General features: G+C 37.0%; 1 protein-coding gene across 3 annotated transcripts in view; it reads left to right on the forward strand.

Moving 5' to 3' along the window:
• BABAM2 (BRISC and BRCA1 A complex member 2) overlaps nucleotides 1-24,097 on the forward strand; it is a 178,190-nt gene that overhangs the window by 107,537 nt on the left and 46,556 nt on the right. For all 3 annotated transcript variants that reach the window (XM_015620717.1, XM_015620719.1, XM_015620718.3), the window contains 2 exons: nucleotides 21,363-21,462; nucleotides 23,410-23,480. In XM_015620717.1, the coding sequence (XP_015476203.1) occupies nucleotides 21,363-21,462; nucleotides 23,410-23,480 (171 nt within the window). The remainder of the gene's footprint in view (nucleotides 1-21,362; nucleotides 21,463-23,409; nucleotides 23,481-24,097) is intronic.

Raw genomic sequence — 24,097 nt, forward strand, 5'->3', positions numbered from 1 at the left:
GCTGTCCATGGCAGGGGGGCTAGAAATAGGTTTAAAGTACCTTCCAGCCCATTTTATGATCCTGTGATATGCCTTATTTGTCATTTCTTATACTTGTAACATGGCATAAATTCAGTTCTCCTCAGAATGCTGCAGTAGGCCTTGATAAGTTCAGCTTAGAATTTTGTACATGCACATGAAGGAAAAAGACAAGTATCTTTTGGGAATTAATTTGGTCCTTTGAAGTTACTGCAGTGTCTGAGTGGTCTTGATGTGGTACCTGCAGGGGAGGCTTGCACCTTGATTAGGATACCAGTCATGATGACATAAAGTCAGAACTGGCTGTTTGAAACTGTTTTACGTAGAAAATATGCAACTGATCTGTTGGAGTTAACTGTTGGAAAAGAAATGCCTCTTTAATTTGTCTAGCTTTAGTACCATATGAAAAAGGGAAAACAATATACAAACTAACACAAGGAGGTGAAGTTTTGGGTTTGGGGGCTTTTTTTCAACAACAAAATTAACTAAAATTACAAATTAAAATAAAACCCAACCCATTAACTGTACCTTGTTCTTTCAACTAATAGAAAACACTTTTTTGAAGCATAGTTCTTTTTTCCCCAACTAGGAGCTTTTGCTCTTTTATTCTCTAGGTCTTACTACTTTTTGAGTTGTCTCTGTTTCATCTCCCCTTTAATGTATATTTACATTATGAAGAGATGAAAATACCAGGTCCAGATCATTCATTAGAATTGAAAAATTCTGGTGACTTCTGGTAGACAGATAGTAGAGGGCTGGATTTTCAAGGCAAAGTATGAAATTTTAAATGAAAAGACATTTTGTGTTTGTGGGATTATGACACATACCCTGAGACTAGATGAAAAATAGTCACCAGCTTTCCAGGCTTCCCTTGCTTTTACATGTACTGCATTTTTATTTCTTCTTGCAAAGTTAGAAAAATCAGACCATGGAAGTAAGTTCCAATCTTTCTCACATTTGGTTTGAAGAGCAACAATTAATTACTTTTAGTCTTGGCCAGGTTAGCATCAGTGCTCTTCACATTCTGAACTAATTACATGGCAATAAATACATGGTTCATTGAAGGCTAGATAGCCTTTTCCAAGGACTGACAACAGCTTTAAATAAGTCATTTTCCAAAGTAGGTATCCAAAAAGAAAGCAATTTGGAGCAGGTGTTACTTACACAATCCATAGGAGTGTAAGTTTGACAAGTGAAGACCTGTGTGTCTTTCTTTTTTCCCAACTAATAAATGGATTTTTAAGTCACTTATTTGGGCAATAAATTTGTGCATTTCAGTTGCTATTTTTCATCTATTGTCATGTTGAAAGATGAAAATTAGATGTTTCCCAACCAATTGTCTTTCATGCTCTGAAATTATGTACGATGCCAATCATATTAGAAACTTACGGATGTGCTAAATCAGTTGGTAACAGTAGCATGTCACAGGTTTGGCAGTCTTGAAGAATAGAAAGTGGTGACTTAGTTACAAGGAACAATCTAGACATTAGTATGTAGAACTTGAAAAGTTTGTGATGTATATAACCATGACCTCCAGCCTCTTCAGTAATACTATTGCAATTGTTAATTTCTATCAAAAAGCTATTCTCAGGAGTAGTCAGGTCAGTCAGAGCAGAGATGCAAATAATTTCTCTTCCCTTAATGTTTGAGAAGTGTGTCTTTGTGTAGCTCAGGTGCTAAAAACAAGCAACATAGTTTTTCAGGAAATCTGCCTCTTATGAAGGGATGAGATAGTTCCATTCTTCTTGACCACTTCCACCTTTCAGCATAGGATTCCAATGTAATTGCAAATCTGAAGTGCCTCAGATGATGACATCCCCCTCCCCTTGCCTCTAGCTTACACAATTCTCAAATAGTATCCACCTTTCAGATTTTCTTTAGTATGAACTTTAAGTGTCTTCTTTTTTTCCCTTTGGTATTCTTGTTTTCATAAACTTGTTTGTGCTTAAAAATACAACCTATATTCTTTCACAGCAGGAAATTTCAGGTAACTTACTGCTGAGACATTGACAGTATCTTAACAAGGTAGCTTCAGTTCAATGACCTTTTACAGTAATGTGGGGTGACAAGTTAGTAAGAAAGAGAAGGCTGGGGAATCTGTTAATTATTGATTTTTATCTGATTTGGATATAGCAGAGAAATTAAACGATAGTTTGGAAGTGGGTTGGCTGTCTTTTAATTCCTCATCAACAAAGTTTTGGATTGATAATTTCTTCAGTGCTATAATTCTGAATCTTGTTTGAACTCCCAGTGAAATAGCCAAGGACTGATTTGACTGTAGCTACTGAATCACATACTTAGGCAGACTTCCTATGGGCTTTTATGTGAAGTTTGGAGGGCTCAAATGAGATTTTGTTGTTGCAGTCCTGTGGAATGCTGTTTCATGGACTGTGGATTTCAGTACCAAGATGTGCTAATTTGCAATACATCAAGTAAATTGGACCATCTAGTTATACCTGCTAATGGGTTTACCTCACTTCCCTTTAGTAAAGACCTCAGGTATCAAGTTTGCATTATAACTTTCCCAAACACCAAACAAAGGAGAAGAACATTGTATCAAGTGCAATGTTTGTCATTGCCTTCCCTTTCTCTGCCCAAGCCTGTAAAAAAAAAAAAAAATTAAACAGAAGTAGCTGTATGTCACCCACATCTCTGCTCTATACTCAAAAACAAAGAGCACACAAATAGAATCAAGCAGCAGCATTAATTGCAAAATTTGTTCAGTAACAAAGGTAAGAGGCCTTTAATCAAACCACAGCACAACCTGTAGTGGATCTTCATTAGTACATAAGTGCATCCCTAAATCATGGCCATATTTAGGGGATGGGGTTTGCTTGAGTGTGTTCATCCTCCCCACACTCCTTTCCAGGGACAGCTTGTCTTCTTCCCTTGGCATCTTGCAGCTAGCCATACCTGTATGCAGGGATGTCACAATGTTCAACAATTTGCTGGTGGTGTCCTTAGGCTAACTGTGTCCTTACTTGACTCCACCTACTCTGAGAAGTTTGACATACCCTGTTTCCCAAAGTAAATAGCATTTGGGGTTTGGTTGTTTTGTTCATACTGTTTCATCCCCACACAGGAATGAAAGATACATTTTGTAATCTTAATTCTCAGTTTATTTCCTTCAATCTTCTCCTAAACCTCATCACATTAAGTGTTAGTGTTTCAAGTTCTCTTTCAAGCACATACCATCCAAATTGTGGTGGTATGTGAAATGTCATGTTAGGCAGCTGTTGATATTGTCAGAAGGATTGTATGTTAAGCTGGGGTGGGGAAGGCAGCACAGTGTGTTTTGCAGAGCTGTGCATTTTTAAAATCATCATCATCCCTGGCATATCACTTTAACTTGCAAAGGAGGGCAGGGTCCTATGTCTTCAGATGGGGTGTTTTTCCAGATGTTTCACCCTGAGTTCATGTCAGAGAAGTCAGGTCATTGCTGCAGAGCTACTGAAGTTCTCAAAAGAGAATATTTTTTCATTTGAATGTTTCATTCTTTTCATTAAATCTAAAAGCTTTGAAGGTATATCACATTTTACTGATCACAAAATTAGTTACTTTACTCTGAGAGAAAAGAAAACAACCATTCTGAAGTTCTGCTTTTTTGTCCTCATTAGTTCAGGTTACTCTAACAACTACTTTTACTGCAATTTTAAGCAAACACCATCATTTAAATGATTGGTATCTATTTTAATCACATAATACTGTGACGATCCTTTTATTTTTTAATGTAAATAGAGATATACACGTTTGTGATTAAAATTTTGCACTGTAAATTGCCTTGCAGTATCATCTAAATATGCCACCCCACTAGAAAATCATACGCATGTGCAAAATTATAACAAAGTCCATAGAAATAGGGCTAGCACATATGATATTTTGCCCTAAGACATTGGTGGCTGAGGAAATTTGATTCATATGAAATCCTGAATGAATTTTTGTTTCGTGTACTTGTCCAGCCTACCCTTTGCGTACACATTGAAACAAGGAATTTCATAGTTCCAGTACATCTTGCATTAAGATGTATTCCCTTTTAGTTTTGAAACTAGCTCTTCCTGTTAGTTTGGTGTAAAGTTGGCCACTACACTTGTATTGTGAAGTATTGGAAGAGACAGCAATTAGTCAGTGCTTATTCACATTTTCAACATCACTCATCATATTATGGTAATCAGTCTTCTGTCCTCATTTTCTGGTTTCCAGACTGAGTTTTACTGCAGACAAATTTCTACATCTTTCCTCATAATCCCATACTTCTTTTTGTTTTGACTTTTTATTTGGTGCTGAGTTGACATTTCAACTGAACATTGATCATAACCTCGAGAGCAGCTGGATGCTTGGTGCCCATTTTACATTTTTGGTAATAATGCCTTAAGTTTTAGTTTTCATATTCTCCAGATTCTGTACTGTCTTAGTGTGTGACTCTCAACTTCATAAGAAGTGTTAGCAAGATCTCTTCACAGGGTACTTAGACAAAACAGTCCTTTTCCAGCCTCAGAACCAAGGATACCGTTGCAGCTTGGGGCCCAAATAAGTATCAGCAACAGCAAATTGAGGAGACCAATCTGGGAGGATGGGACTTCATAACCTGAAGTTGTAATTGGACAAAATGTAAATGGACCAAAACTTATTAAAGTGTGAAAACTCATGCCTGGTCTACCATCTTGCGTCCATCTTGGCTAGAGCTCCTGTACTGTCCAAAGTGTATCCTTTGAAACCCTTTTAATAAATACCTATCTTATTCCTTCCACTCTGCCCAGCCTCTGTTCCAGGCAGCCTCTTTAGGCATCAGTTAGGGTTTTTTTTCTGCATGTATCACTTCATTCTCATCTGTGTTAAATCTCCTCTTTCTTACTGTCATCCAGTTCCTCTGCTTCAAAACCTGTTCATTATTCTTCATGGTTGGAGCTTGTTCTGGCTACACTCAATAACCTGTCATCCCTGAACTGCCACCTGACAGCTCACGTTTGTCAGATCATTTACAAGCATTTTAAACAGCACAAGTCACTAGTGAACCCTCCTCCTGCTCTAATCTCGCTGTTAGAGGTAATTATTTACCTCTGAGGCTTCTTAGTGACTCTTTCTAAGAGCTACCATTGATGGGAGAGACAGAACTACCCCTAATTGCAAAGGAATCACTGCATCATTTGCACTGTGCCTGTACACACATACATGCTAGGAGGGGGATCTGAATTGAGCCTATTTGCCTAAAACTTAGGGAATCCCTCACAGGAAAAAAACCCAGCTGTCATCATGTCATTGCAATTTCCACAGCCACCTCCTTTGACTTACTTTTATCTGAGTGAAAAACTGCAGTTTTGCTCTGCTTAAAACCAGTGGTGATTCAGCAGGTACAGGTGGCTCTTGGGCTACTGTTTGCTGATGTTAAATGGTCATTGAACTTTTGTTTGTGATGTCCATCATCAGTACAACAGAGAGCACAGGGCTTGAGATGACCTTCATTGATTCCAACAAGGGATGATCAGTCTTTGAGCAGCCTTATGAGAAACTAAAGGAAAGTTTAAAAAAGAGTATGTAGAACTACATTCAGGAGTATCCTCTGCACTCACCAAATGAAGATGGTTTGAGCTGCAGTGACTTGTACTGGAGGGCTTTTTCGTGCAAGAGCTATATCCTTGCATAACAGGCAGTTGTTTTACAGTAAATCAGTAGCAAATCAAATGGTGAGTAGCTTTTGCTAGAAAATTTTGATAAACAGAATGCATTGAGAACAGGTTCCTGGTTGATTTTTTTTACCCTCTTTTCAACATATACGAAAAATCTCAGAGTTTTCTGGAAAGTCAAGTGTGGCAGCGGCCTCAGGGGAGACAGAGAGTTACATTGTCCCACCCCAAACCCCTTGTGAAGGGCGGCCCAGGTGTTCTGATTGGGTTTGAGTCCCTGGGGGGTTCTCCCTTGCTGTGTTTCTGATGGTTCCTGACCCTAAACTCCACCCTCAAAGGTGGAAACCCTTCAGAGTTCTGTCCCTCAAAAACCTCTGCTGTGCCTCTGTCCGGGGCTCTCTGTTCTGAACCTGACTTTGTTCCCATGCTGAATAAATGGTTTCATGAATGGGGGCCCGTCTCGTTGGTGTTTGATGCTGGTCCCCAGAATCCTGCTGCTTCCCTGGACAAGATCCTGAGGTTGCTGGCCGCAACAGTCAAGTGGTGGAAAAAACAAGAGCAACAAGGACATATACCAATAGATCTTTGTACACTGTTTTTTATATGGCTTTGGGGTAGTAGATAGGTGTTTTCTGGAATTATAGGACCTTTCCTGACACATGCATTTTGCATTATATTTTAGAATTCCAACCAGAGGAGATGGACAGAGTACAAAAGTATTTTCTAACTTAAGAAATGGTGGTAAAGCTTCAATATTTTCTTGGTACCCGATGAACATCACCTTCTGGTATTTTGACCGTTATTTTCCTTGTGTTGATTCATTTACCTTCTTTTTCTACCTACTAAGGCAGATTAGTAAACTTACTGTGAAACTACCAGAAATTCTTGAGCCTTTTCTCTAACACAAATTCCCAGCTTAAAAAAATATAAAATAAAAAATATAAGCCAACTGGCTGGTGGAATTTTTTAAATTTTACCCTTTGGGTACTACCCAAGAAAAGAGTCATAAATATATATATGTCCAAAACTATAAAGATTAATAGATCCCTGCTCTGGACCTTTGAGGAAAGAAAAGCTCATATCTCTAAATTTAGATTAGAAAGCCTTTGTCAGATGTTTTCAGCGGTATTAAGCAAATCCTGCTTTCCAGTAAAGCTGGGAGCTGGGACGGTGAACAGCCTTTGAAATTTGCTGCAATTCAAAATTGCCTCATGTTTTCCATTATAAATATTTTTCTTCTGTTTCTTTTATTTAAAAATATTTCAGTTGCAGGGTGAGGTTTTCTATACGAGATAGCTGTTTCAAACGAGTCCTGTTTTGAAGCTTACTTAGGACTAACATACATGCCTTACTGATTCAGTTTCCATCCCTCAAGAGGCATCAATATTCTTTTCTGTGACAGTGTCAAGTTATACCTTCCTTTGGCACCTCAGGTTTGCAGAACTTAATATGAACCTTTTCTTCTGAGTATGCACTTGTGTGCGCTAATGGTAAAGAAAGTGGAGTGCTAGTATTATACTGACACTCCTGGGGTTGCAATTAAGGCATTTGTAGAAGCTCTTGAAAGAGTAGCTTTGACAAATGATTTACCTAATGGGATGAAGTTTCCTATGCTTGTTCTTATTCAGGAAGTGTCTTAGGAGCACTGTCCTGTCTCGGAATTGCATATGCAATGTGAGTTTAGCCAGTTGATTTTAAGTTTTTTATTTAAGCTTTCAGGTTAAGCAGTGGGGTTGTTTTGGGGGTGAGTTTCTTGGAATTGCTATCATTTTCTGCATAGACAGAGCTTGAGGTCTTGGCTGTTTTCCTGCTGTTTACTTTTGCCAAGGACTCTAGTTCCTCCCTAGACACATTGTGTGGTGGAAAATTGGGTTATTTTTTAATCTGGCTTCCTAAGAAAATTGATTTTATTTGCTGTAAAATTAATATGATCATGTTATCTGTACATACAGGTATCTGTTATTTTTGTCCTGCTAATGTTTTTGAGCCTGGTGGTTAATTTGGGGAAAAAAAATTGCAGAAAGGTAGAAGTCTTGAAAATAGGAAATTCCCATAGTTTCATGAATATAACCACTAAGAAGTGGCAAATAGTGTTACTGGCACCCGAAGGAAAGGCTGAAGACCCTCTGTATTTGGTGCTGAGTACAGTGCTGAAGCCCACTGAATTCAGTGAGCAGAGAGCCAATATGGGAGAAAGTAGTTATGAATATTCTAATCTTAGGAAGTACTTCAATCAGAATTCATGCTGTATTAAATATCAGGTGAAAAAAGCCTCTCTTCAGTCAAGATACCTCTCCTGAACGCATGCTCTGATGTCTTGCAAGGTATAAACAACATTTGAAGCTTTTCATTTGGCAAAGGCATTTAGGACATCTTTACAGTGTGGTTTCTCTGATATTTATAAGGACTGAACTCATGCTGTGCTGTGGCTTTAATGCAGCCCATGTAAAAAGTCAGTCCGAAGCATTGTAGAAGTCTAATGGAAACCAGACTTTGTTACTATGCTATTCATGAACTTCCTTCTTACTTGTCCTGCAAATAGTCCTGATTTGTGCAAATAAAGATGGGTAAAGATTGACTGGCAGGTAGTCAGGAATAAAAGAAATACAGAGATTACATCTGTGGAATATTATAGCTGACATTCACATACATAAAACTTGTAAAGAAGTAATTCAACAACTTTTATTAGGTCATGTCCATATATTGGTATGACATTAACATTAGTAATATTGTGTTGTTACAGCATATGTGCAGAAGAGGATCAAATTACTGCAGATGTGTAAACAAAAACTTTGAAATTATGACTTTTTTGAGGGGTTTGGGGGACAAAAATGCTGATATTAATCAAAAATGCTTAATATTACACATTTTGCTTATGAGCTTATGTATTTTGGTGATTGTAGAGGTAATAAGGCAGTATCTCATTTTCTCAAGGAAACATTCAGATAAGGATTTATGTATCCAGGGTTTTAGTAACTGAAATAAATAAATACATAAATAAATAGTGTATTGCATTAGACAACTGCCAAGTTTGAACCAGTAAACAAGAGAAAGTATAAAATAAGAGAAATTATGAAATTATTGGATCGGCTGTTGTTTGTGAAGTCAGAATTTGATGAATGATATTAAAGACTCTCATGTCACTATTGCTTTCTTTTTTGCTTGAAAACAATATATTAGGTACAGTAGATCCAAATCCTATGGTTCTAAGTACATTTTTATTTTAGGTAGATAAGGATTACCTAAGTAAAAGAGGATCAAATCTCATTCCCTCATTTGTATCATGAAACAGCTGTTTTGGTTTTTTTTAAGCTCTATGCCTGATTCTTAATCTGAAGTGAAATTGGGCATGTTTAGTATCCTGGTGTTGCATCATTACTCTGAGCTCTTAGTGAAAGGTAAAAAATCTGAAAGCGTGAGATAAGTATGATTTCTTTGCTGTCAGTGTAACCACTGCGATTTTTAAAGAAATTAACAATTTTCAGTATCCAAAGAAGCAGTAACTATAGAAGCAATTACTAAAGGAAGAACCTTCAGTCATTTTCAAGAAGAAATCCCAGTGAACACAGGATACAAAAAGGGAAGTTTAGATTTAAATTTACAAGTGTATTTTTTGGTTTTGTAGGGTCAGGTTTTTTTTCTTTTTTACTCCAACTTCAGCATACCTAAAATCTTCATAAACTAGCACATTCATTATAATTTACTTTCAAACTTTTTTGCCTGTGTGTTGAAGACAGGAAATAATAGAAAACGCAAAGAGCATATGATTTTTGAGAACTTCTGTCTTCACAACAAAATAATAACCTAAGTATGCAGGATCCCCAAATCAGGTATTTCTGTCCCAGGTAAACTAAATTCTAAAACACTATCTATAGGTTTAAGTAATATGGAAGGTTTCATTTTTATATTCTTAAGTTGATTCAAAAATAACTTTTAATTTCAGTGAAACATGAAATAACATTTCATTTCAGTGACAGATCTTCACAATAAAAAAAAGCTTGTGGAGTTGTCTCAGTCTGAAATCATGTTCTTCTGTGGTTGTAGATGGATAACATAGACAGTGTGCAGTGTCTTCTTTAAATGTTGTAAAATGGGAAAACAGTTAACCTGCCTGAGTAGGTAGTATCAATGGGATTTTGTTGACACTGCGATGTTATTAGTTGATGAAATGCAGAACTTCAGGTAAACTGAAATGGCTCAATAGTAAACTTCATTTTGAAAGATGCTGAGGACCTACTTGAGAAATTCTGGTTGTGCTCCACTTCTGAAGTAGTTGTGAGTTCTGCTCAGTTTTTATTAGTGTACAATAATATTCATTCCCTGACATAAATTGTATCAAGGATTGTGTATTAATGTATTTGAAGAAATCTGTAGAAGCACTATACAGAAATTGTATTACCTGTTCTTAAAACACTTTGCATTTTTAGGGTAAAGGATAGTTTAATAAGACATGTACTCCTTCAATCCTTTTATTTTTGGTAATCATCTGATCTTTTTACATATCTATATGACTCAAGAGCCTTAATATAATTTCCAAAAAGAGAATACTTTATTTAGGAAGCAGTTCTAGATGTAGTCTTAATACTTCAGTCATACTGAATGACAGAACAGAAATTATTTAAAAGCTGACAATCTTTCTGAAAATGTCATTCTTTGACTAAAGAGGCTGGTTTATCAAAGCATCCAGTATTAGTTCACAAATACATCTATTTGCAGATGCCATTTAGGCCATCTCATTATCTTACCACTCAACTTAAATGCTAAGTAATATTAATAAAATCCTTAGAAGGTGACAAGATATACTAATGTAAAGGTGAAATTCTTGTCTTTCATGGCCATGTAAGTATTTGCAACTTCTAAGGGAAGGAGGGACAGCTTTAAAGATAGTTCAGGGTGTAGAAGTGTCTATGTTTGACTCGTGACCTGACTGATATCTGTACATGTACTGTGAATGTTCATTATCTTTTCTGGGATTAGGGGAATCTTTGTGAAAAGAATTTTTTGCTCCAGTCTTTGCCTTGCAGAACATGCTATAATGAGTGTGCTCCATGACCATAACCCAGGCACCAATGTAAACAAAATCCTGGAAATCCCTGTATTCACTTTCTGAATGACAGCCCTGCTGTTAAGTTACAAATTATGAGATTTCCAGTTTCTTGTGTATATATGGGATCCCTGCTTCAGTTTTGACACAGTGAAGACCTGTGGGTTTCTTTTCTTTTTTAAAAGTAGACCTGTGTCTGCCTTTTTACAGAAGGAACCTTTGTTACTTCTGGTGTGAGACCGGAGTTTCAAAGTGCCAGTGTTTTCTTCTGAGAATTTTTCTCTGTCTTCCCACCTACCAAAGGCTGCTCTTGTGCCATGTGATCCATAACTCTGCTTCCCTCTGTTTTGAAGAGAATGTATTAGGATGAATTTTGAATTATTTGTGTTCATAGGAACAAAACAGACTTACACAAATTCCTGTGGTAAAGACTCTGAGAGGGACTGTAAAACTGTCTGAGATTGATACCACCTTGTTAAATGAGTAGGGGTTTAGCATGGTTCATATTAGCTTGTCAAGCCACAGTGGCTGTGTTTACATGAAAAACTGATGTTCTCTTGCCTTGTGTCCACGTGTGTATTTGTCTTACATAAAACCAGAGTGCACTCAGTCTACTGGAGCATTTAGCAGGAGCACCAGACCAGACTTGTAACATTCCACATAATTTGTGAATATAAGATAAAGCCAATTTCAAGATCTGAGCAAGAATGCCTTTTAATCATGCTGCATACACATGGAAATCAGTGTCAGAAGCCAGATGTATGAAAGAAAAACATTTTTCTCCTTTACCTTTCTGTCTCCCTCAGGCATTGTTGTTGATGACCCAAATGCTCAACTTCATTTCCAGAAGTTTTCCAGCATGTTGCTGTCATTTCGTTTCTGAATTTTTTATGCAAGTTTTCTTGCCCTCTCAGTAGGTATTTCTCATTCTTCATGTACACTAATTAAACGTGATGCTGGTGAAGCAATGGACAGAAAGTTTCATACAAAATGTTTCTTCAGATAGATGAGATTCACAAATGAGGATTACTGTCTGGCTTAGGAAGAATGGGAAAAAAATTACATGAGAGAAGTTTACAACACAGCAGTGTTATAACACAAAGGCAAAAAATAAATGCTCTACAAAATGGTTGTCTCTGGAAATGGTGACCATTAAGCAATATAGGGAAATATTAACAATAAGAGATAATTACTGTAATTTGGCAAGTAGATTAGGGAACATAAAAAAAAATAAGGAACAATATGAGCAAGTGCAATCACAAAACATAAAAGGCTGCAAGATATAGGAAATGATTGTTGGTCTTCAGGAAAAGGCAAGAACAGTAGGCAGGGAAGGCAATATAGTCTTACAGATTTTGAGAGTAATTTTCCTGCTTTGCAATAGACACTGCTATCACGGGTTTAGTACAAGTACTAGCAAATTACCTGCCATGTGAACAGTCACAGTATAGTAAACTGGATGTTATTGAATGCATGCTGAAAGAGTGATCAGAAATTACAGATAGATACAGCATATGTTTGCACATGTAACTGATACCATCTTAGAGCAATTATTAATTTATGTTACCTACTTTATTGATAGATCATAAGAGAAGATGTACATGGATTTGTGATAAATATTCTGTTCAATTGAATTGTTTGGGAGATCTTCATCACTGGATTCTTTTATTAATTTATTGAGTGCTATTGTTTCAGAGGAGCATACTGCTCACAGCATACCAGCAATCCAATATTCTCTTTCTTTTTCTTCTTTATGCAGAAGTTTATAATTCCTAGCTCCTGACTCCATTTTTAGTTCCTTTGAGACAACTCTTAGAAGTCACTTGCATTTTTGGCTTGAAGTAGAAGAGCCAATGCCCAGTATTATTTTACTTGCTACTTAGAAGGCCCTTAATATATTCACAGTTTAGGTGGTTATAAATACATCAGCAAAATAGGTAATGCCATTAAAAATACCTTTCTGAAGAACAGGAATTTGAAGAATAAATTTTGTATAACAGAGTCAACTTTCCTCCTTCACAGTTCATGAGGAGAACTGGGGATTGTGCATAATTTTAAGCAAATTCCTGGATTTATGTTGGCATGTCAAACCAGTGCAAGGTGGAAAAGTTTTACAATTTCAGTTAGTTGACGTTTTCTTCACCCAAAATCTTGTTTTGTCATAGTTGTGATGAGTCTTCAGCTTCTTTCACATTTGCTTTTCTTTCTGAGATCCATGCAGAAGGAAATTGAAGGAGGTTAGGCGACATGGTGTTTCTCTTGGCATCTTAATTAATTTCTTTAATCATCATTTATAAGTTTTTGAACGTCTGTGGTAATGAAAACAAAACAGGACTGCACAGTACTTTATTTACTTACCTGCCCATGTTGCTTATCTTATCTACTTTTTCTCTTCTTTTGTGTTTATTGCTGCTCTATTTGTCTGGATTTCTTTCTTACAACTTTTCCTGGTTGTTTGGGAGTTTTATTTGCTGTTATTTCCTTAGTGCATTGAATTCTCTCTGAAAATCTTCTCTGACGTTTCTTCACTTCTCACTCAGGTTTCTCTTAATTTGTTGCCAACCTTTAAGAAATAAGCAAATTGCTTTGGAAATTATTTATCCACATTGTAAGTGTTAATGGTTTAAGTCTCCTTTCTTCAATGTACATACTTTCTACCCTCTCATTCAGTTCCCCTCTGTGGCTTGAAATACTGGCCTGTTAAAGTTCTTTGTCACAGGAACCATGCCCTCCTCTTTAAACTGTAGGCATCTAGCAACTGATTCAGGGCTTCTTTTATCTGTTTCCTGTAAATATTCTTTAATTAATTATTATTTAGAAAAAAATTATTTTATATTATAATATTATTAATTGGAATTAATACTAGTAAGCAGTACCTTTTGGGAGGGAGAGGGAAGGGTACATGAAAGTTCTATTTTTGGAATCAAAAGTGTCTCTAAATTCAGTTCTTCTGTCATTTGTTATGGATTCTCATTATTATCTGCTCCAATTGACTGAGTATAGTACATTTGCAGTACAAGATGCTGTTAGTGCTGTTTTTGCAGAAAAAATTAAGGGGGACATCAGTTCAATGAGTTGCAACACAAAAGCAACATTTGTCAGAAATTTTTCGCCTTAAAGAGAATCACACACTTCTTATAGCCTGTGGAACTTTACATATTTTCTTTTTGAACCTGTTAGTAGTGTATTATGAAAAATAATTCTATATTAATACTTTGAAACAGTTTGAAATATATTGCTTTTACACTTCTTGCTTTTATGCTGTCAGAATGAATAAGTGACCATAATTTTTGTACCATTTTATGGAGTGATATTGTTGACACCAGTACACTTTGAAGCCTCACTGATAATTTCTGTTGCTTGAACTTTTCCTCAAGTTTGTACCTTGAGGTTTGATGGAAGTGCCAGAGGGCAATCAGTTGTGCTGGGCTACCTGCCCAGCTGTCTGCTGTAAGCCATGGGTCAGTTTATAAAAGTGAGTCCTGAGAAAAAAGGAATGTGGTGCCTGTTCTAGGCAGAGTGCTTGTGTGCCCTGTGGTATCACTGACTGACATCAAGTGTCCCATCAGCCAGGTAGTAATTGTTATCCTCTTGTGGTTTTATTTCTTCAGAGAATGTGGGATGGGAGGACGGTGGAGTGCTCCGTTTCCTAGCCCTGGCAGCCCAAGTTTGCACTCACTCAACACTCCAGTAGAAATCTGGCAGTCCCCTATATGCAGAATGTTTCTGCATGTAAAAATCCATTAAATAAAGGAAAAATCCTTTCAGTCCTGATTTATCAAATACAGAGGAAATACAAATATTTTCAGACTTCTATGCTGTCATACAGCAGTAAGAAAAACTTGATAGTGCAAGAGTATTTTTTCTTCCTCTAGCTCTCAGTACTGTCAGTGAAGGGATGAAAAGAAACAAATTCTAATGTAATTATAGGATTAACCATCTATTAATCTCATGCTTCTTGAGTTATTTTCTTTGAGAAAGAGTAGAATCCTGGGGACAGAAGTCTTATCCCCACAAATATTTCAGTATTGAATCACTCTAGCTATTGTTTGCATATAAGTCTGATAGATTAAAGTCTGCTGGAACCTAGAATCTGTACACTTAATGTAAGTCTCCTTGGTATAACCACTTTGTGTAAAATGGCTAATACATTATAGACAACTGCTTCTTTCTTAAAAGTTTACCTGCAGCAGAACAGAGAAGTTGGAATAACCAAAACATAGTATTTATTAGTAGTTTCAGATTACTTCATCCCACAGCTTTTGTACTAGTCTGTGAATATTATTAAACTTATGTGTACTTCAGTATAAACATCTTAACATTTTAAGTGGGCAAGCAGAGAAGCAGAATGGTTGAAATAACTTGCTAGAACATACAGGGTCAGCAGAGGAGCTGAAATAAAGCTCAGTAAGTCTGACTTGCAGTTTTCTGCACATTCTGTGAAAATGGAATACATTCTGGTTTTAGTATAGCTCTTTAAAGTGATTATTTCATATTTTTTTCCAGTCACTAGTCAGGACAAGCTCAGAGGAATTTACTCTGAACCACTAGTAGATCAAGGAAAAAATTATCATCTTTTCAGCTCCAATGGCCAGATGCTGAGTCTGAGTTTGACTGGGATTCTTTCTTCAGATAAGTAGATTTGGTATAGTTTTCCCTCTAGGTCTATTTGTGATTTTATTTCTTTTTCTATTACATTCAATAATATAGATGCCTCAGATTATATCTCTTAGCTGAAAACATACATTTCTGTTTTACCAGTATTGTAGTAGAGGTAATTCTAAGTAAAAAAAATTTTTAAAAAATAGAATGGAAATTTTTTTGGACATGCTTCCCTTTGTGATTGATTTGAGTGGACAAGCAATATGTTAATTATGTTTGCTTTAATGGGCTATTACAAGAAAGGGAAGGAAACACTGTCTCAAGCTATACTGTCCAATTTTTCAGTACAAATGTTCTGTTAATTTACTGCTGAGCTTTGTGTTGCTGATCAAAGAACTATCCCAAGGCTTCTGCCACATTATTTGTGTGATAGGAGGGATTTGGTTGCAGTCAGGCAAGTCTGAAAAATCGTAAACTGACAGCAAATCTGGAATCATGGTTGGTAAGGCAGTGTTTGTGGTCACGTGCTTTTATTTGATGTGGTTCCTTGTGTCTCTTGTGCCAAATGGTGTAATGTACTAAAATGATGAAACTGCAAAAGGAAAAAGTCAACTATTTACTTCAGCAACAATGGAGAAAGAGAACAGGGAAGGAGATCAAAGCCCTTAACATGCCTCTCAAAATAGGAAAAAAGAGCAAAAAGAAGGGAATTTCTTTCCACATGCTTGAGGCTACTCTTGGATATAGCCGTCATGAGTAATAAACCCTTTTAATGTTCATGTCAGTTTGCAGTGTGCTTCAGTTTCAAAATACAGCACGTATTACAGAGAGTAAAAAAGGTGTATCTTGGTAAAATAAAGGGCTGTAGTCTATAAAGTCTGAAGTCTACTTTCCATCACTAGTACATTGATTTGACAATGCTTTAACACTGCCATAAAAGCTCATAATTACTTTAAACCCATATAAAAGGTCTTTCCACTCAGAGGCAAGTTTTTAAATTGTTTATATTTTCCAAGTTAGACAAATTTATAACTTCATCATTCACAATCATTGAACATTTCCCTATTTTCTGTGTGTTTTGAAGAAAGAATATATTTGAGTTAGAAATGTTGAGTGCAGTCAATATCACATACCACTTTCTTTTGGTATAAAGCTGTTTAATGTTATATCACACTGTATTCAGGATAAGTATGATTCTTACAGTTCTGGACCTCCTTACCCAAATACACATTTTCTACTCTCCCTAAAAAAATAAACTCCTATCAGGTAAGGTACCTCCTTTTCATAGCTTTTCTGTAAATGTTCTTTTCTATGTGATACTTGTTTCACAGAAAAATGTATGTAATTTTTGGAAATGGGGAATGGGGGCAGGTATGGTGGGGGCACAAAACATAAACTGTATTATGTGTGCACAGGCCCTTAGCTGTAGTAGCATAACCTGTGTTAGCACTTAAATCTTTAAACTGTGATGCAGAGTGTAGTCTGAAATAATCCTCATTTTTCAGAATGAACTCCTAAGTTTCCCTGCAATCTACAGAAACCTGGATTTTTTTCTCTTTGGAGAAAGAAGGAAGCAAATTGGAACTAGGAAGGCTCAAGAGTTATAGGGATAGGAGTAAGAGCATCTCTCGACATGTTTGTAAGTGTGCCTTGCTAAAGCACCCAGTCTTCTGAGCTTGATAGTTGCAACTACCCTTCTTCTCTAATGAGGTGATGCTTTTAAGGATGGGCAAATAACTCGTTCTTCTTCTTTACCCAAGAACAAAAACAGTCACTTCCCTAAACTAATGAAATAATGTGAAATAATGCTAAGCCATTTATTGAGGATGATTTCTTGAGAAAGACATTTTAATTAATTATAAGTTATCAAAAAAATGTGGAAGAATTTTGCATGCTGTATGTCAGCCTGAATAAATAGATCCATAGAGAGAGACAGACAGAGCAAGTCACTTGGAATGCACCAGTCAACAGCAGAAATGTAAACATACTCCAGCTACACTCTCTGAACTCATATTTCATCATGTCACAGAACTTCAATTAATGCAGGCTGACTGCTGCACTTGTTGAATTCAATAGTGAGTTCCTCACAAAATGCAATTTAATTCACAGCTCGTGGATCAGAATCACACTGTGACTGACTGGAAACTCAGAAGGACAGGACCTTGCTGCAAAGGAGTCTCTGCTCTGTCTTAAAATGGATATATGAAGTTTGTTTGCAGAGCTGAGTAGACTTAGAGTAAGAGCGAGCAGATAAAATTCTGAGGCACACAGGTCTTTGTTCCAGCATGTTTGTACAACCTTATCTCTGAGACAGGTAGATCTACCATGTATTTAATCTTTATCTGGTACTGGTAGAAATAAAATAATATCCCCTAAGACTGTTGCTTACCACACTATTAGAATTCTAACCTTTGAAAAGTAGCAGTCCATTGGAAAAAAACAGTGTAAAAATCAAACACAGTTCAGTTGATTGTACTGAAACTAGCCTTACTCTGGCAGCTAAGGAAGGGAAGCAGTTGTCTGTGCTTCCTCATCGTATGTCTTGATGCTTTTTGTTTAATATTTTTTGTTGTCTTGATAAAATGAACACAGGGGTTTTTTATAAGGGGTGTATAGCACTGATACTGAGAAGGAAAGCTTGATTGCAAACAGGTGTTTAAGGTCTATGCTCCCAGAGGCCCAAGTATCTGGAAAGCAAATTTGACATGCAGCAAACTTTAGCTTGTGCTGGTGAAGTACTTTGCCAAATGAAATGTCCTTCACTATAAAAGGCTTCTTACAGCACTTTGTGTGGCACTTCTTTTGATTGCACAGTGAAGTACCTCAAAAAGCAGACTTAGATATTGAGCTGCATGGCAACATTCCCTTTCCTAATGGTCTCCATTTTGCACACTTTACAAGTCCTTCTTTGGAATTGTGTAAGTCTCTTCTTCCTTCAGTTGCAGGTTTATTTTAAGTCGAATTATTACAGCCTCTTGCCCGGTCTCAGGGTTGTGAGGTACTGCAAATATGTTCCTTTAGCATGACAGAGACATTGTAGTACAGCTTAGTCAAACTTGGAGCAATAGCTTCTTCATGTGTTTAAAAATAAAATATAAGTATCAGTTTAATAAGGCAGAAGAATCTTAATTGCTAAATGTTTGTAGACAATTTTGAGATGGTCAGAGGCATGGTCCTGTGCAAATGCAGAATTTTATTAAAATATTTAATAAACAGGTTCTCTGACCCAATAGAGGGAACAAAGAAGTCTGTCCACTCTTAATTTTCCTTACCCATAATTATTTCTACAGAACATAAATTATATATTGTACAGCTTTATTCTGTTTACAGAGGATAATTATACTAGAAACTCCAGACTTTTTTCTGTGGAGGGACCTCTTTCTCAGAAACCACACCTTTTAGCAGTCTGTTTTTCATTTGAGAAGGGCTGGATTTACATTTATGTCAACACATTTTTACAGAATGGCTACTTTCAAGAGATGGATACAGGTAAAATGGGAAACCCTTACTCACAAATCATAATATAATAATTCAGTGTGGAAGATGTATTGTAAGCTTACGATATAGGAGCGAAGGCTTTTTTTTGAATGTGTAGTCTGCACACGACTCCTAATTTCAAACCTGCTACTGTAACTGAGAGAAACCTGTAATTCCTGTCCTAGTCATCTGATCACCTTCAGTGGTATGTCCATGCTACAAGGGAACTTGGACTCGGTGTCAAATGAGGCAAGGCAGGATGCAAAGTGGACAGAACCAGTTGCTCTGTGTATGAGATTGGAGGCTTTTATGGATCTATTTACATAATATTTAAGCAGTTTAATAAACTGGAAGTCAAGGTTCTAAAGTAAGGTTCACAACCCACTTGTAACACAGCAGGAGGTCAAGCCTTCCATTCTCCAATGTTAGAGACCAGTGGACCCCCTATACTTCCAATTTTGTAAGAACATAGTGTTTCAGAAATGTTCCAACTTTCTAATTGTCTCATAGTCACACTTCACTGCTTGTAACCATCCACAAGTTGCAAAATTATATTCTTGTGTGAATAATTTTAGTAAGGGGGTAGCAGCAAGGAAACTGAATTCTGCTCTTAAAAAATCCCATTCAAGTCTTACTTCTGCTGAAAAAGTTTGTTTGTTTTTTTATGCAACTGTGGTGTACTCAGGGCTTTTTTTTTTTCATCATTGCATATGCAAAAGCCAGACCTGCAGAACTGTTCCATGTGGTGAACGGTCTGCTAAATCCAGACTGTTTTGCCTGAGTAGCAGATTTCTATATACATCATTATGAGGTTGGAATTTTTTTTATTTATGTAGGCTCTGTTCCTTCAAAGGGATGTATGACTGTAGACTTTTATACCTACCAAAGTGGTTTCTTATCAAGCGCTGAGGAAAATAAGAGGCCAGATCCTGTTGAAGAGTAAGAGACTTGTTTTGCAAAGAACTTTTCTTTCTAGCCAGTAATTTGTCATGGAAACAGCATGTAAACAGAAAGCCACACAAAGCAACTTAGCTTTTGATACTTTTAATGATGTCCAAGATGGGTCTTGATGGTTAGTGAATGATGTAAGCCACAGTGTGTAATGCAAATTTTGATTTGGTAAGGGACTATGAAAAAAGATTTAGGTCAGTACTGCTAGCAGGAAGTAGCATGGACTTTACCTAGTTGTTGCCTTGTACAGCCTGATTTAAATAAGTGTTAGATCTTGCCACACCAAAGAAGCCATTATCCTGAGTAACAGCAGGTGTGTTTCAGTCTTCTGTCCTTTGATAAAGGCAAATGGTTAAGCTGCCTAAAGTTACCTTGTTTTTGTCATTTTGTACTGGGCATGAACAAAATCATAGAATCATAGAATATAAACATAAACCAATGTAGATTGGAAAGAAGGAGCTTATCTGGACAAGCCACTTATCAGAGCAGGGCCAGATCATGGCCCTGTTGTTCAGCTGGGCTTTTAGCACCTCTGAGGACAGAGCACCGAGCCCCACTTCAGAGAAGCTGTTGTAATCCTTCTCTCGGGGAGGGGGGGGACCCCTCTGTCCCACCCCCTGTGATGAGAGCCCTGCTTGTCTCCGGACACAGGCGGCAGAGGGGGTCCTGGAGTGGATACAACACGGACTCAAAGTATCTAGACACAGGAGGCTCAAACTTGCTGGAGTAATCCCAGGTTTATTGTATGTCGTCCATCCGGGGCAAGAGAGAGACCGAAATGCCCTGGGTCTTATCTCTTATACTAGGGGGTGGGGGTGATCGGGGGATACAGGGAGGTCACAGCCAATGGGAAGGGGGAAGGGGAAGATGGTTCTCAGGTAGGAACTAACACTACACAAACCAGAGGTGAGGTCTACCCTTGGGAGATACCAAGATTTTTAGATGCACCACAACAAGAAACCTCTGACTCCACCATCTCTATAATTTTCCATTAGGTAATTGAAGGCATCAGTATGCCTATCAGCTTCCCTCCTTGGTATCCCCTTCTGTGCAATGTTCTCTGAAGACTGAACAAACCCATTTCTTTCAGCATCCTCCTTACAACATCATGTACCTGATATCTTTCTGGCCCACTGCCCCTTTGATTTAGTGGGTTAGCATCTGTTTTCCATTGGGAAGTCCAAAACTGGAGTAGATTATGTGACTGATATTTGCATCTGGCCATCTATGACTCCTCAGTCCCAAGTATTTAGGTTATTCTTAGCTGGTTTGACTGAAGGTGAGTTTAAAAGTAGCTGAGGAATTCAGGTCCTCTACCCCCCACTAACAAGATACCTGAACTACAGTACTCCACATCTTACTGATGAGAGCTAAGAAACAGAACTGTTCACAACGAAGAAGCTATTTCCTGAGAGAATGTTTTGTATTAGTAATACTCTTGATTTAAGTGGTTAATTTACAGTGGATCATGGTATAACCTGTTTTTATAGATGGTATCACTCAGTACTTTCTATTATCACCACAGCATAAAATATACTTCCTCTTGGCCCTCTGACTTCAAGAATAGGGAAAGAGGACTGCGCAGAAGTAATTTTCAAATCTCAGGGACTGTACATGTAATGTATTCTTAAATTAACTTATTTTTCTAGTGCCCTTGGAGGATCATCTGCCCTTCACATCCCAGTCTTTCCTGGTGGAGGTTGTCTCATCGACTATGTACCCCAAGTATGCCAGCTGCTAACAAACAAGGTAAGCTGCTGCAGACAATCAGTTTTCCTTTCCCTTTTGCACTGTACTGCATTTCCACAGACATCTTATTCTTCTGCCAGGTATTTTAAGCAAGGCATACTTAGGCTGAACTACATAGGTAATACCCTCTTGATTGAGCTGAGCACATAAGCACAACATTAAATAGGATGACTCCTTTAGGTAAACAAGTGAGTTTGAGATCATAGCCCACAGCAGTTTTTTTTCTTACTGCAACATGTTATGATTTAGGATAAAATGTTATTGTAATGTACAGCACTACAGTGTAGTATGCTGGTTTGTAGTAAATATATATGTGTAGTTTGCATATTAATGTTCTAGTTGCAAGTTCTCATACCCCAGTAATTATTGTAGGCTTTGAATACTTTCCATGATTTTTCTTCTCAGATGTTTCCTCCAGATGAACTGAATCAACAGTTTCTTTGGATGTTTGTACAGTAGTAGCTACTAAAGGTTGCTGATAAGATTATGTTCCGTTTAGCTTACCATTTAAACAAAAGAGAAAAATTATAGTATTTTGAAAGGCTCTCCATTATTTAAGTATAATTTTCAAAAGAAGGCTTAGGGGTTAACATCTAGAAATTTACCTATTGCAGACTTCCTATTTGTATATTATATATTATTTTTACCTTCAATTGTCTAAACAAAGAAAAGAATTTTATCTTTTAGAAAAAGTTCTTCAGAATGTGTTTCCATAATTATGTTGAATCTATCATTAGAATTGTTTTTGTTGTGGTTTTCTGTTTAAATTACTTTCTGTTTTTAAAATCTGCAAGTACACTGGACTGTTTTCATCCTTTTTTTAAACAAAGTCACTTAAGCAAACTTATCGCATGTTTTCCTCTTCCTAAAATAACAGTTCAGATCCTACACAAAGCCTTCAAAATAATCTTAGTGTTTTATAAAATACAATGTCTCAGTTTATAAATAGAATTTAAGTTATACAAGACAGCTCTCAGCAATGGTTGTATCAAGACTTTTTCAGTAATTTTAGGAAAGCATTTGACAGCCAAGGAATTCTAGTATTGCCATAGCCAAGAAAATACTCTTCCCGTTCTTTTCAGTGGGTGAAAAAAGGTTCCTAAAATGCTAGTTTTAGTTCTGGAAAGCAAAGCAATTTTCACAGGGAATCACATATAAACCATACCATAAGTACTTCCAAGTCACCAGTTGTAAATCCAGTGTCCTTGCAGCCTGGTGGCACATGCATTGTTTTCGTTATGGGTCAAACCATGCTCACACTGTTCTCCTAAGTTACGCCATCCAAATCAATGAGAAAACATACATGGAGTGAGGAGAATTTTGCCTGAAGTCTCCAAATTTAGTATTGTCAGATTTTGTCTGTGCCAGGATGGAAGTCTTTCAAAACCCAGAATGCCTCAGAAACTGATGCTCACAGTTGAGTAGGTGGCTCCCTGAGTCAGCATGAAACCAGTGAAAGAGCTTAGCATTCAGAAGATTTTGTTGGAGGTGCAGTCTTCAGAAAACACCCAAGATCAGTAGTGCAAGATATTTAATTTTTTCTTCTCTTTTATAACCAGAATGTTATTTTGACACAGTGTAATGTCAGTTCAGATAACTGATTTGCCTATCACATGTTTCTACTCAAGCTTCAGTAAGGCAAGGCTGAGCATTTCTTTCTTTCAGTCTTCATCTAGTGCGATTAAACAGTACTTGAATCTATTGTGAAAGATTAAGTTTCACTAAGATATGATTGAAGAGATTTCTTTACAAGACATTCTGTGCACAACGTCCAGAGTTTGATTTAAAGGTGTTTTAAGATGCTTTAGGGAAATAATGCTAAATGTAGGATTCAGAGCTACTACCATGTCAAACATAAATCTTCCTTAACAAGAAATATATGACAAACTGGGCATTGGGGTTTTTAATCTTTTTATAGCTCTGTATTTCTTTTCTTTCTGTTTTAAGGTACAATATGTTATTCAGGGATACCATAAGAGAAGAGAGTACATTGCAGCTTTCCTGAGTCACTTTGGAACGTAAGTTTTCTTCTGATGCATATTTTTCTGTAGAGTGGGGGAAACTCATTTTCTGCATATGGTTTGTGGTTGTGTGGCTGCTGTCCACTGGATGAGGTGAAATCTAGTCATTTTTCACCGAATTATGTGTACAGATTGTCTCTGTAACAATACTGGAGTGTACTTCAGCATTATTTCACTTCTGTTTCAGTGGCCAATGTTTTTTCTAGAAAATAGGTGAAGATGGGAAAGGGACAGTAGGGATTTCCCTTGTGCAGAAGAAATGTGTTCATTTCTGAATAAATGACTTAAGGAGTCTTACACAATAGGCAGTGTCAAAGGTGGGAAAATGGGGAAGCAGGTGTGGCTAATCATGTTGAGGGGTTTCTGCATCCATGGGCTAGTGCCAATGACATGAATATTTGGGAGCCCTTCAAATCTTAGGTTTCTCAAGTGAGAATTTAACAGAACAATAAATAGATAACAATAACTTCAACTGGACATACAAGTAGACAGTTAATGCAAGCTTAATCTCTATCAAGACATTTCCTTTTCTTCTGAGAAAACTGTATTATAGAAGTGGCCATGTGTGTTTATTACTATACAACATCTGCATTGTGGTTCATGAGTTCTGATAC

Source organism: Parus major, chromosome 3, assembly GCF_001522545.3.
Source record: "Parus major isolate Abel chromosome 3, Parus_major1.1, whole genome shotgun sequence".
NCBI classification, from domain to species: Eukaryota; Metazoa; Chordata; class Aves; order Passeriformes; family Paridae; genus Parus; species Parus major.